Source organism: Nymphaea colorata, chromosome 12, assembly GCF_008831285.2.
Source record: "Nymphaea colorata isolate Beijing-Zhang1983 chromosome 12, ASM883128v2, whole genome shotgun sequence".
Taxonomy (NCBI): domain Eukaryota; kingdom Viridiplantae; phylum Streptophyta; class Magnoliopsida; order Nymphaeales; family Nymphaeaceae; genus Nymphaea; species Nymphaea colorata.
In genome coordinates, this window is record NC_045149.1 from 12,052,458 (window position 1) to 12,066,114 (window position 13,657).

At 35.9% G+C, this 13,657-nt stretch overlaps 1 protein-coding gene across 5 annotated transcripts in view; it reads right to left on the reverse strand.

The window, feature by feature from the left end:
* Window positions 1-495: 495 nt before the first annotated feature.
* LOC116265787 (homeobox-DDT domain protein RLT3) overlaps window positions 496-13,657 on the reverse strand; it is a 43,241-nt gene continuing 30,079 nt past the window's right edge. For 3 of the 5 annotated variants that reach the window (XM_031646706.2, XM_031646705.2, XM_050080848.1), the window contains 6 exons: window positions 13,098-13,562; window positions 9,676-10,074; window positions 8,707-9,321; window positions 7,922-8,026; window positions 7,621-7,846; window positions 1,257-1,852 (listed from right to left, as the gene is read on the reverse strand). In XM_031646706.2, the coding sequence (XP_031502566.1) occupies window positions 7,631-7,846; window positions 7,922-8,026; window positions 8,707-9,321; window positions 9,676-10,074; window positions 13,098-13,562 (1,800 nt within the window). In that variant the 3' untranslated portion in view covers window positions 1,257-1,852; window positions 7,621-7,630. The other 2 variants (XR_007574991.1, XR_004175198.2) reach the window with 2 other exon arrangements.

The following is a 13,657-nucleotide window of genomic DNA, read 5'->3' on the forward strand; positions in this document are numbered from 1 at the left end:
GTCCTATTACCTAAACACACTAAACAGCTTTCCAGAACTGATTAAAAAACTAAGTTTTTACAAAACCAGTTTTCACAAAACCAATGTTTTGAGTGGGTCATCCATCGCTACTTACAAGTTTTCTTCCTTTCTGTTTTTTGGCCTGGGATTATAGAGCTACAGATATGCAGCCTAAAATTTGTGTATATAATTCATTCCCTCAGAACATTGCCTTGCTTTGATTCCCTTTGCAACCAGGTCTAGTTACTTCAATTTTGCATTAGCTTTTGACACTTGGATAGATTCCCATGACTACTCTCTTAATAGGTTATGAAGCTTTTACTAGAAAATACCAAATTATCAGTCCAATCTTCCATTGAGGGCTAATCCAAGCTTGAACTTCATCTAAAACCGGACCAGGGTTAAATGTGCCAGACTCATTTGTAGTCTATAACAAGAAAAACATGGATAAGCCCATTTAAAATCAGAAAAATTTTAAAAATACAAATAAAGGTCTAAGAGGAATTTATTTGTTATTTGATGCTCATTTGAACTCATCAAAAAGTTCATGCAGCATTTTGACGGGTCCACACACTTGTATTACAAAATGTCTGGGTTGGAGCAGCCTACAGATAATGTGTCCCATTCTGAGCTTAGCACAAGCGCTCTAGGTCCAGCTCGAGCTCGGATCAAGCTCAAGCGGAGCCTGTGCTTAGCTGTTCAGTGCAGCCTTAGTTCTATACACATGCCTCAAAAACAGTTCCTCCTTTTTCACTTCAACGATTCACAGTTCATTTACTTTCGTCTTTCTCTTGCCACTCTGATATGTTATTATGTGAAACCAGTAGCGAGCTACCGTGTGGGCAGTTGCACACACCAGCCCTTTAAAACTTCTAATACAATGGAGCTGGACCCAGGTCCTGCAAATGTGGTGGCCACACTAGACCTGGGTTAGTGCTCCATAGGCTCCCAACACAGTAAACCAGTGAGACTCATCGGTGCTCCTCAGCAAAATGTTTCTGGCTCCGCTACTGTATGGAATACAAATCAAATCAAATGAGATAAATGAGATCAGGGGTTTAAAGAGGATGCACCTCCCAACCTTGTGCTTTGACAGGCCTTTCGTATTTAAAAAATCAAACACACGAGATTCTAAAGTCCTGAAGTCCTTTCTATTCAAAGAAGCACAAGCCAGGTACATGATATGCCAAGCAAAAGCTCGAACAGCCGAACCTCAAGCCTCACTTAGCTTGTTCAGCTGCAATAAAATAAAAAAGTAAAGCTCAGAAAGTTGCAGATGCCTTATGATGAAACACAATAGAGTACAGCAGTTGCCATACTTCTTTTGTCAAAGATTGATATATTTTTTGACCATAAACTTTCTCATAACAAAGCCAAACAAGCTGAACGTTTGACTTCTGAAAATTCCTCACTCTCAGAACAAGGATTACACAGGATAAAAAATCTAAAATGTAAAAGTCCAAAGTTATTTCCCTTTCATATTTATGTACAACTCATTTAGTTGTCCAACATACAAAACTTTAGAACGAAAGATGGTTGACAGCGTATGAAAAGTAACCTGAAACACCACCATGGATCAAACTGGCATCTCCTAACAGTCAAAATTTTGCAGTAGAATTTGAAGCAGCATTTTGTCCTACCAATGTTCCTATTTCTCTTGAAGCTTGTGGATACATCAATGTGTTGGCATACAAGGCCAAAACCGATGCTTGTACCAAATAAGTAGACCTTTCTCAAAGCTGAGACAGCAGTCTGTAGGTCTCTACATCAGCACAGCATTTGGATGAATACGATTACTGGAGCAACCACGAATATACAAGCCACCACACTCTCATGGTACAAGCATATTTTCCTGGAAAAAAAAAAATAGATTCATCAAAGCTCTAGCTTGCAGCAGACACAGGATGGCACGTGCAGCCACCTTTTTTTTGTGACATAGGTTTGAACGTTGTATGATATTTTTTGACCAAAAAATGGAGTTCTTGCATCAATTTTCAAGTATTCTGACATTGCTGCATCCTAAAAATCTGACATAAATTAGTGTTTTAATGTATAATAATTATTCATAACAAGTAAACAAACAAGTGGTTCATAATAACTAACAAAAGATTTATTAAAGTCACAAGCTTATGTCAGTCCTAAACCGAGAAGCTTGCTGCTTGCTTGCTATATCACTGCATCGTTGCACGGCTTGTTATTTGAGCCCCCTTGTCCATTCCCCCTCTACCTAGGCGCTGACATATGGAGTATAGCCAATTGGTAAGTAGGGATGTGCAAGGAGTCGAGCCAACTTAGGCTCGACTTGAATTTGCTCGTGCTAAGCTCGACTTGTTTAATAAATAAGTCAAGTTTGAGTTGAAAAATGAACTCGATGAAACAAGTGAATTGAACTCGAGCTAAGTAGGCTCAACTTGGTTCAACTTGTTTAAACTTGTGGCGTACATATACAATATGATTTACCTTATTGACAACAAAAAGGAGTTGGTTCAATGGCCTTCCATGTGGCAAGCAAAAGGTGGGTCCAGAGTGCAAGTCCCCTTGTGCTTGTTGATAAACAGCTTATTTTTTAATAAATGGTTCAGCTAAGCCCCAGCCAAGTCTCCATATTTTTTTTGCTTATTTTATTTTATTATTTTGGATTTGGATATGGATCCAATCAAATGTTGAACGTGTTATGAAAATACCCATTCTTCAGCAAAAGGTGGGTCCAGAGTGCAAGTCCCCTTGAGCCTGTCGATAAACAGACAATAAATGGTTGAGCTAAGCCCCAGCCAAGTCCCCACATTTTTTTGTTTTTTTATTTACTTTATTATTTTGGATTTGGATATGAATCCAATCAAATGTTGAACGTGTTATGAAAATACCCATTCTTCATAAGGGTATGATTGTACTTTGTCAATTAGTGTAATGGATCAGTCATCTCCCCTATCTTTGGGATGTGTGTAATCTCCAAGTTTATTCTCTTCCTTCTCTAATTTGTTCGGAAAGATTTCTGAAGATTTTTTGCAAAGACCCGAGGCAAGAGTAAGGATGAAGACAAAAGATGGTGAAATTCCAAAGAATCCAACACTATATACACAACTCATTTTGCCCTCAACAACTTATCCGTACTAGACCTGACAATGTACATCAGTTCATGTCCATCCTTCAAGTCAATTCAGCAACACCTACTTCTATTCACATGGGAGCAGTAATGAGCTGAGGACTACCAGATATACCAGAGACAGCATCACAAAAAGACTATTCCTATTCTCCTTTTCATCCTTATGAATGAACGATTGCATATACTGATGCACATTGGAGGACTCCTGATAATAGGCACACACCACCAAAATTTTTGTGTTCTTAAATGATTATCGGATCATTAGATCTTACAGAAATGCAAGAATAAAGCAAGATCTCTTTGTCCTCCACAAAATCTGAGTATCGTGCAGTATCTATCATTTTCATGGAGATTGTCTGGTTGAAAAGGCCTATTGAAAGATAATTACATGACAAAAGCTACCAAACTCTGTTGTGATAAAAAAAATGCTATTTACATAGATAGCAATCACACATTCCATTAGAAAACAAACCATATCAAAAGATGGACTATCAGTTTGTTCCAGAAGGTCTATCATTTTGTTCCAGAAGGTCGTCTATGCAGGACCTTAGAACTGTCCCATGCCTCTACAAAGTATCAACTTGCAGACTTTTTTTTACTAAGACTATTACATGCAACATATTTTCATGTGCTTTTAACAAACTTTTGATGATCACATTATCAGAAGAACAGGGGTGTTAATTTCTATGCAAGTACGTGGTCGTATGTACATTATGAACACATACATCTCTTTTTGCACATATGTGCAGTAACTTTTACATACATATATATGGCACGTATATAGTTTGTTATTTTAATGTTTATTGTAATATTTTTATTTTTTTATTTTCTGTTGCTCAACTGATATGATTTAGCTGTTTGAATTAGCTCTACAGCTAGCTCCCTCATGTTTTCTCTCTTGGCTTTTTGCCTATAAATAAGGGACAAAGTCCCACTTTGTATATATTGGCTCAAATACCAGTTTGTATACATTTTTTTCTTAAATATATGTTCAGTTGTTCCAAGAATGTGAGGTTTCTGCTTCCATTATTCTTAAGGATGTGTGCCTCCTTAGTTTGAAAGGTTGCACTCTAGCTTTCATATACACAAAGATTTGAAGGAAGAAGTATACAAAAGCAAACCACTTGAATATAGAAGGGGATTCCATGACCTATGTGTACAAAGTACAAACTAAAAAGAGCCATCTAAAGATTGAAACAAGTTTCTCAGTCTTGGTTTGACAGTTTTTTACAAGTTTAAAAAAATGGTTACCAATGCCTATTGAATCACTTGCTATTTATCTTGCACGGTGAAGAAACAATCATTTTGCCACATATATATGTGGATGATATAATTGTTATAAGGAACACGAGACAATACATCCAAGTGGGCAAAGATCTTTTGAGCAAAAGGTTTAAGATGAAAATTTTGGGGAATCTAGGATATTTCCTTGGAGTTGATAGAAAGGATAAGACTCGAACATTAAGTCAGCAAAAATACATCCTTAATTTATAGAAAGAAGAAAGAATAAAATATTGTAAACCCTTGGCTACTTTAAGCATGTTTATTCATAAGCTTAGCACTCTTGACAGAAACTCCTATGATGACCTTAAACGGTAATCACAGCATCGTAGGTACTTGTCATAACATTCCTTTTACTGGATGAGCATATTAAACCAGGTACCCAAATTCATGCATAAACCAATCTATGATTATATGGATATTGCCACAAGAATTCTGAGATATTTAAAAGGGGCACTTGGGGACGGACTTCTTTACCAAGGAAGCATATAGAAAACAAAGGGTTCTTACCTAGTCGAGCACTAAAGGTGCATATAGATTTATACTTGCCAATATTGTAAAATACATAACATAATGTGGAGTCCAAAGTTCGATAACGTAAAGTAAGTTTAATTCTTTTTCATGTTAAAAATCCACAAAAAAATTCTAAAATCAGAAAAAAGCACATAAAAAATCCAACTAAAAAATCTATGGAAAATATAAATTGCATAAACAAGAGAAAATAACATGCATATGCTACCCATAACACGCATGTTTTCATTAAAAAAATCAAAATTGACCACTTAAATTACTCTGGTCTAAGAGACTCAAATGGATATCAAGATAAATTTCATTACGTGCAACTTACGCCGTTGAGTCTTGAAACAACTTAATGGTCACAAAATTCAAATTTATGATTTCTCAACACAAACATAGAATATGCTTCATCAAAAACCATGAAAGCACTTGCAAATAAGCCCTATGCTTTGTTCACTTTAAATATGTAAGAACGCCTTCCATGTCGAACATTCAGTCCAAAGAAGAAAATGAAACTTTTTTTTACACTTTTTTATGTTTTTAAGGTGTATAGTAATCAGTAAGTTACAGACATTATCATGCCCTAACATCTATGTCATATGGGTGTGGGTATCTGTGCAAAGCATTTTCAAAAAACTTGTGCACGGACATGGATATTATACATATAGTATACATACATACATACATACATACATACATACATATATATATATGACTATGATATATATATATATATATATATATATATATATATATATATATATATATATATATATATATATATATATATCATAGTCATGGAAAATGCGTTAAATTAAATGGCCGTTCAAAACTTTAAAAAAACACGTTTTTTTGAAAAAAAATGTTAAAAACGAAAAATAACGCATTTTTTCAGTTTTTTTAATGCCAAACAGTTTTTTTTTCATTTTCTATTTTTTTTGCTGTAAATCTACTTATCTTTTGATGTTTATATTGTTAGTTTCTCACTTATTTTATTTTTCTTCCATTGTTAGTTTTTTAAAATTTTTAAAAATTTACCGTATTTTTCTCTTTTTTTTCCTCTTTTTTCAAGCTCGCTGTATTATACTCGAGAAAAACCTCGCCGTTTAAAACACCGAGACATTATTTGTGACTATGATATATATATATATATATATATGTGTGTGTGTGTGTGTCTACATATATATATATATATATATATATATATATGTGTGTGTGTGTGTGTGTGTGTGTGTCTACATTCACAAAATGTAGGTTAGTATACAAAAACTATACTGGAAAATTGCAAAAAAATGAGAGCCATGTCCTAGGTGCACCCATCTCAAGCGGTGTTCACATGGACCCTTCCAAGAGTGTCTATGTGACAGAGCCTAACGTACTATATGAGATGTGCATTGTACTTACACTCAATATGGTATCATTACACTCTAAAACTAGTAGTATCAGTGGTGTCCTGCATATTGTCTTTCTTCATGGTGATGTTATATCACATAAGTATCGTACAATGTGCCACATTATGCAACTAGGAGATTGGGGGCTCTCACTACATTATATGAAGATATGAAGACGTAAACATTTCTGCAGTTCTGAGAGCTACGAGAGAGTTATCTCAAAATCACACTTCTTATATAAAAATACTGTAACAATATCTTTTAATTTCATACAACACAACCGCACAAAGCATATTGAGGTAGGTCAGCACTCTTAAAACAAAAGGCCAAAGACAAGGAGGTTGAGCCTCAATTTGTCTGAAGTAAGCATCAAGTGGCAGATCTCCTTACTAGGAGACTAAGGAAGCAGAACTAAAAGACTAATGAAGCAAAGGTTCTAGTACTTGAAGAACAAGTTGTCGATGAACCAAAACTATATATACTTTGAGGGAGGCTGTTAAGATATACAAATCTAGTCTTACATACACTGTAGTTGTATGCATTGTATCACTAGGCATATAGTATTATCCTACAAGATGTAAGGTAGTTTAAACATAACTTGTAGTACTAAAAAAGGCTATAACTAAGCAAGTTAGGTTACACAGCTTGGGTCATGGCCATTGGTGACTGACTCAAAATCTAACATCTCTCTCTCACTCTATATATATATATATACCGACACAAACACATGTAGAATGATTTATCTTTTTTATTTTTAAATTTTCTGCTTTTGTTTCTCCTTTTGCTTTTTAAATGTTCTGCAATTTATTTCTTCTTTCCTCATATGCCATATGGTTAATATGCTTCATTGTAGTCTTTAACGTTTTTGACATAAATCTTATTTCAACCTTCAACTTTAAAGACAAATAGGATTTTTTGTTCTAAGTTCTTTCTTATCTTAATCGTAAAGTTGAAGGCATTCACAGACTTGTGTGCATCTATGTGGAACTCATTGTGAACATGACTTAAAACATTAAATATAAACCACTGGAGAATAAATATCAAGAGGGGCAAACTTAGCAAATAGTTCAAGAAAGCCATCTCCAACTATAGCTGAAAGCCTGAAAGATGTTTTTCGAATAGAAATTAAACTGCATCACATCAACTATAAATCAAACATGAATGTGAAACCCGCCTTTATCCCCAATGTTCTGGACTTAGGTAACTGATTGATTATTTTGGAAGGAGAAAAGGTATCTGACTCTTCCCAGGCATCATAAAAATTCACGATTACCACACCAGACATATAAACAGGTTAAGGGACTAACTAACAGAAAGATGTAAGCATACCTTTTGGAGATTAACGGCCTCCTGCTGGCTTTTGAGGTTGAACTTGCTCCAGATAACAAGTGAGAAGATGATCTAATTTTACTAACCAGAGTGCAACAGCAGAAACTGTTCTTGGTATACTGTTAAAGAATATAACAATCTCATTGAAAGCTGTACGTGAACCAAGATCTAAACCAAGTTGGAAGAACCACTCATTGTTCATAGCATCCACGAAATCAGTCAGAACCTGATAACATTTCCATAGGTCAGACAAGCCAAGCCACTTCTCCTTCATACTGCAAAACTTGAACAAATCATATACCTGCAGGAGTTCAGGCAAAGATGATGTCCTCCTCAGACGTTTGACCCAAAGTGCATGCCCTGACCTGGACCAGGCACTCAGTAAGGACTCTTCAGGCATTACCGCCTGCCAAAAAAAAAAAATGCAGTTGAGATTAGAATAATAGAATACAATTTAGAAGATAAGAACACAATAATCAATCTTTCTTAGACAACTCAATGTAATACAACCACCAAAAAATAAATCAAGAAGCTGATCAGTAGCATCTTCCCTGCTTTAGAACACCACCATGTTTCAAAATTCGAACATGTTAGGCTTCTGTTATCACAAGGATGAAGCAGACCAATTAGACAGCGAAAGCTGCTGTCAGTGACATTTTCCATAGTTGGCACCAAATGCAGCTTCATGGATTGCTAGAATGAGATGTGTGTTCAATAAAAGTGTAAAAAGCAACATATCCCAAGTGGACTCGGGATACTGGACAGTTGAAGAAACAACAAGATGTTTTCCCTTTTGTCCCTTCCAGGCGATCAGAAAAGAAAAAAATGATTGATATATTCAAGATAGTTACGTATTTAAAAATAGCTTCTCAACTAAGCCTCATCAGAAACCCACTATCAAATAGACACCAAATAAGAGATAAAGTAGCTAGAAGTGACCAAAAGCGAGACTCAGACTTCACAGTATGAAGTCACAAGGAATTTTCCAAGTTCTGGCATATAAAACAAAATCTTACAAATGAAATTAAGAATTCCTAATCTTACACACACAAATGCATGTATGCATATACAGACACATAACTTCACCTCAATTGCATGGGCGGCTGCTTTCAGTGATTGTAGGTCTGATGATAAAACTTTATGATGAAGAAATGTGTCACCATCACCAATTCCTCTACAAGTGGCTACATGAACAATGTACCTTTCTTCAATATCAAAATCTAACTCAAAGGTAGTATGGCATATTATACAATGCTTTTCATCCCTCCAATATAGGTCATTACACCTTTCACAGCGAGCAAGTGACTCCAACTTGGTGCTTCTTTTATATTTAAGAGACCCAAGTTTATAGTAAAAATTTTTCCAAACCCATGCATCAAAAGATTGGCGGTGATCTGAGGTTGCTTCCTTTTGGCGACTAGTGTGACCAACATTATCCATTCTACAATGAGGAGCCAATAAACCAGTTCCATCATCAAAAGAATGAGTAACATCCAAGTTGTTGTCAACATCTGATAAGGGCGAGGAGCCACTCTCACTGGTAACAGCTGTAGCAGATTTAACCAACTTGTTCTCATTTTCAGCTGACAAGTCATCTAACATTGCTCTGCGTAGAGAGGCTAATCGTGTCTCTAGAGAAGCAAGAAGTTGAGCTTCCCGAAAACCCCTACTATCCAATGAAGACAAAAGAGCATCTAAACCCTGCAAAAGAAAAGGAATTTAGGGCAACACACTTCCGGAATAGATATGGTCTAATTATGATTAAGTGATCATAAAAATGAATGCTCATCGCAAACACAAAATAGCTGTAGGCAATCAAAAGTGTCGTTTGGCATCCAGAACCCCTAAGAATTCTACACGTGACAAGGGGGGACCAATTGGTATGATAAGAATTTAAACATAATAAAAAGCAAGTAAGCAACAAAGAAAAAAGTCCTTCTACCCCATTTGTGTGTTCTTGTGTGCACCAGAAATGATAGGTTAGCCCACAAAGCATACAAATATGACTTGTGAGTACAAAAGATAAATCGTTCTTAAACTCCTATGGACATTTACCTTGTCTGTGTCAATCACCTCCCAGTGACCATCCTCAGATGACTCGAAGTACACCCTCCGGTGCCCAGGATCCTTTGAATCACATGCACCCAGAAAAAGCCAATAACTATTGTACCTACGATCCGACCCCAAATAAACAGACTGCATCCAATGCTTGTTTGATCCATATCTCTCGACTGTTTTCCGCTTCCTCGCCTTCATCTTGTCTGACATGTGCTTGCTAGGAAACCCAAAATCTGGACAACGCTTTTGAGAAGAACCAGCTTCCACCATAAGACTCTTATTACAATGCTGTTGAAATGGAGTTGGACTGAGACTTTGGTATGACTTTTTTATTTTTGCCCCTGATCCATGGACCCATATGCTTGGAGGCCCCTGAAGTTTGTCCCTTACTGACTTCTGCACAGAAAGACAAAATAAATTAAATGAGAACTAAGCATTTATCAAATTCTAAAGTTTCTAAGCAATGTACAACTATCCATCAAATGCATACTTGCTAGAAACTGCTTATGAACTTGAAAGAACAAACCTTAATCAAAAATAAGAGATGAATAATGCATGTATTCAAGCAGAACAAAAATGATCAAGAAATTTAACAATTCCTAGTAAAAAAAAAAACTCAGCAATGGCAGATCCACCTCAAACAACACATATTTCCTGCATAAAAGCACAAAATGTATAAATGGAAGACATATTTGAAATTGTGAAGCTTATAATTTTGAACAAGGAGAAGAAAGTATAAACATGAGATCAACTAGAACGGGAAGTCAAAAAGTAACAAGTTGTATTATGAAGCTATAGATTAGCATGTACATACTGATAATGAAATGGTAGATATAATATGTGCACAGGGAATCTGAAACACATTGAACTTTGAAACTTCCAATTTTTTACATTTTCTTATGAGGCAACACAAGGAATGCAGGAGCTTCAACATACCAGAATCAACATTTGAGATGGCAAAGGAAATTCCAGCTTCCAAGTCAGATTTGGACCAGAAAAAGTTGAGACGTGCAAGATATCTATTTAGAGGGAAAAAAAACAAACCTAGTTGGTGTGTCTGTCCTTATGGCAACCTTCCTATAGCAAGAAATTGGATAGATTCAGAAGTATCAAGATACATGGTATCTAATGTTCCTAGGTTGCCAATTCATCCATGGTATCCTTATTGCATAAACTGAATATTAAAATATATGCATCTGTGTGTGTATGTGTTTTTGCGTGTGTGTATATATAAAGGCATACACACTTTTACATTTTTCTTTTTATTCTTAATTCTAGGTATCTTTCAATTTTTATTTATGCATGTTTTCTGTTATTGGTTCTGATAAAGATTGGCCTTCGACCAAACTGCACTAACTGCTGGACCACCTCGGATGACAAGAGATCAGATTAATAATATATCACGCAAGCAGCAGCACAGCCTTCACACTAGTAGAATTACAGCCACATACTAACCATCTTGCCTAAATAAAAGCTAATAAAATAAGGCGTGCATGCATGCATGCTTGGAGGATAGTATCTACTCAGTCAACCCTAACTGAACTAACTTATTGAGGCTTGGTTCGCTTGAACAAAGAGCCAACCCTATACCATACAGTTGTACAAGCTAGTGCATCCTACATTAAGCATGACGCACAAACTGGTCTCAGCCGGGTAAAACCAAAGATAAAGTAAGAATAATGTAGCTTGCTTCTTTCCATTGGGCTTATCCTTTTTCTTTTCTTTTCTTTTCCTAATTTCCTGGACAGCCAGGCAGCTTGAGTGGGAGAAGCTGAAGGAGATGAGGAACAGTTCTCTCTCTCTCTCTTTTCCTTTTGAAGAAATCCAAGGAAAGCTCATTGATCCCTTTGCATCCTTTTGAGGAGGTAGGAGGGATGTTCCACCCTCCCCTCATCTCTTTAAGAAACCTAGTTTCTCAATCCTATTAGGAAGCATAGTTTCCAACGTGGTGGCCCTTCTTTTCTTATTTATTTATGATCTGCCTATAAAAAACAATGGATTCAGAACATGATTTCATTAAACAAATTACTGCACAAACTTTATTAACCTAATATTTTATTTTTCAATTTACATCAATAACATTTATATATTTCAAATAATGTAAATAATTTCAGCAGGTTTTAGGCACGGGCTTATAAAGCAAATCAAAAATTTAAGATAGACTTCCAATTAAATACAGAAGAATATATGAATAACGCTACTGATTTGTCCCACTCCATCTAATTGGACTTATTGACCAAGTTGTTCTGTTCCATATATCTCAATTCCTTCTTGACAAACTTTTGATCATAGCACTGTAAGTCAGAGGGAGGGTGTAAGAACATAAATATTTGTGTCTGTATGTGTGTATATATATATGAAGAATATTGTATTGTTATGCATACATTATGCAGACTCTATTATCATATATACACACACTCTCACTCTCTTTTATCTTTTCCTTTTTACTTTTGCTTTTTCTTTTTTATGTATGCATCCTTCTTTTTCTGGTTTGGATCGAAATTGGCCTTTCATCAGACTAAGCAAACAACTAGGCTAGCAACACAGCTACAGACCTAGCAATTGGAGGCTGGAGCTAGTCAAAGGGCTAGCTAAGTCTCTCTCTCAAGTGGAGGTTACTCCATTTATAGATTATGTTTCTCTAAGCATATATGAGATGTTTTTAACAGAGTAATTTTTTTTTTAAATCTTAAATGCTTCTATGCCTTTGAGCCATTGTTATTGAGAAAATGATTTTGTTTTTAAGCAACCATGTGATGCCAATTGCATAAAGCATGTTTGGTGGATTTTGCACTAAATGTTACAAAGAATGAATTTAAGAAGCTGCTTCAATGTCCCTAATCAGCCTGAGCAAGGTGCACTATGTAAGACTGGCCTTTTCGTTGCTAACTTTATAACATTGAATATCTTGATCTCAGCGCCGAGAATTCCCCAGTGTTGCTATCATCCTTCACACCAAAGGAACAAAAGGAAAAGTGGTTCCAGTTCACTAGGCAAAAGTATATCAATGGAACTATGAACAAAGAAGATGGCAAGTGACTACTACCAAAAAAGACCACTCTTGGACTGCATGGAGAACAGGAAAGGGAATAAATTAGCTTTTAACATCCAGAAATATCATTTAATTACTTAATCTTTAGTTTGTCAATGAATAGAAACCATGATCGGTGCAGAACCATGATTACCATTGAGTGCCAATAAATGGTTATTTGTGTAGTGTAATGCACAGTAAACATTCAAGGAAGACAATGATGGTAACTTAAAAATCCATTTACCATAGGAATATATGTGTGTGTGTGTGTGTGTGTGTGTGTGTGTGTGTGTTTATGTGTGTGTGTACAGTTTCAGCTGCAAATTGCATGACTTTATAACTGATGTACTGGAAACCAGAAGAACAGTCAACGTAAATTTTAAACTACCTCTGCCCTCATACTAAATGCAGCATTTGTAAGATCAACAAGAGCCACCAAAGCATCCAGTTTCTCTTCAATTGTTAGATTTCCATAGTCACCTTCCTGCAAGCCCAACATCCAAGCTTCCCCTGGTTGACTTTCATCTATTTCAGAGTTATCAATTATCCATTTTCCTGTAATTCTGCTTTGAGAAATGTGGCCAACCATACCAAACTTATCAGTTGCAGAATCCAACTCCTCTGGTTCATCACTCTCAGCATCATCACCTTCAGAACCGATAGAATTGTTTTCCACACTCCCTGCATCCTCAGAATCAGACTCCAGTTGTTCTGTTGCCTGACTAGAAGGGTTGAACCGAATACGAAATGCACAAGCTGATATCTTTTCAAACAGTTTAATGTCCCTTGAAAGAGCAGAACGTATTGATTCTTCCAATTCGTGAGCTGATTTGGGAAGATCCATCTCAGTGATCTTCACCAAAAGAAAACAAAGGAAATATGTTAAATGATGTCACTGCAGCCAATCTAAAAATACAACATTGTTCAAGACGTCAACACACACACACA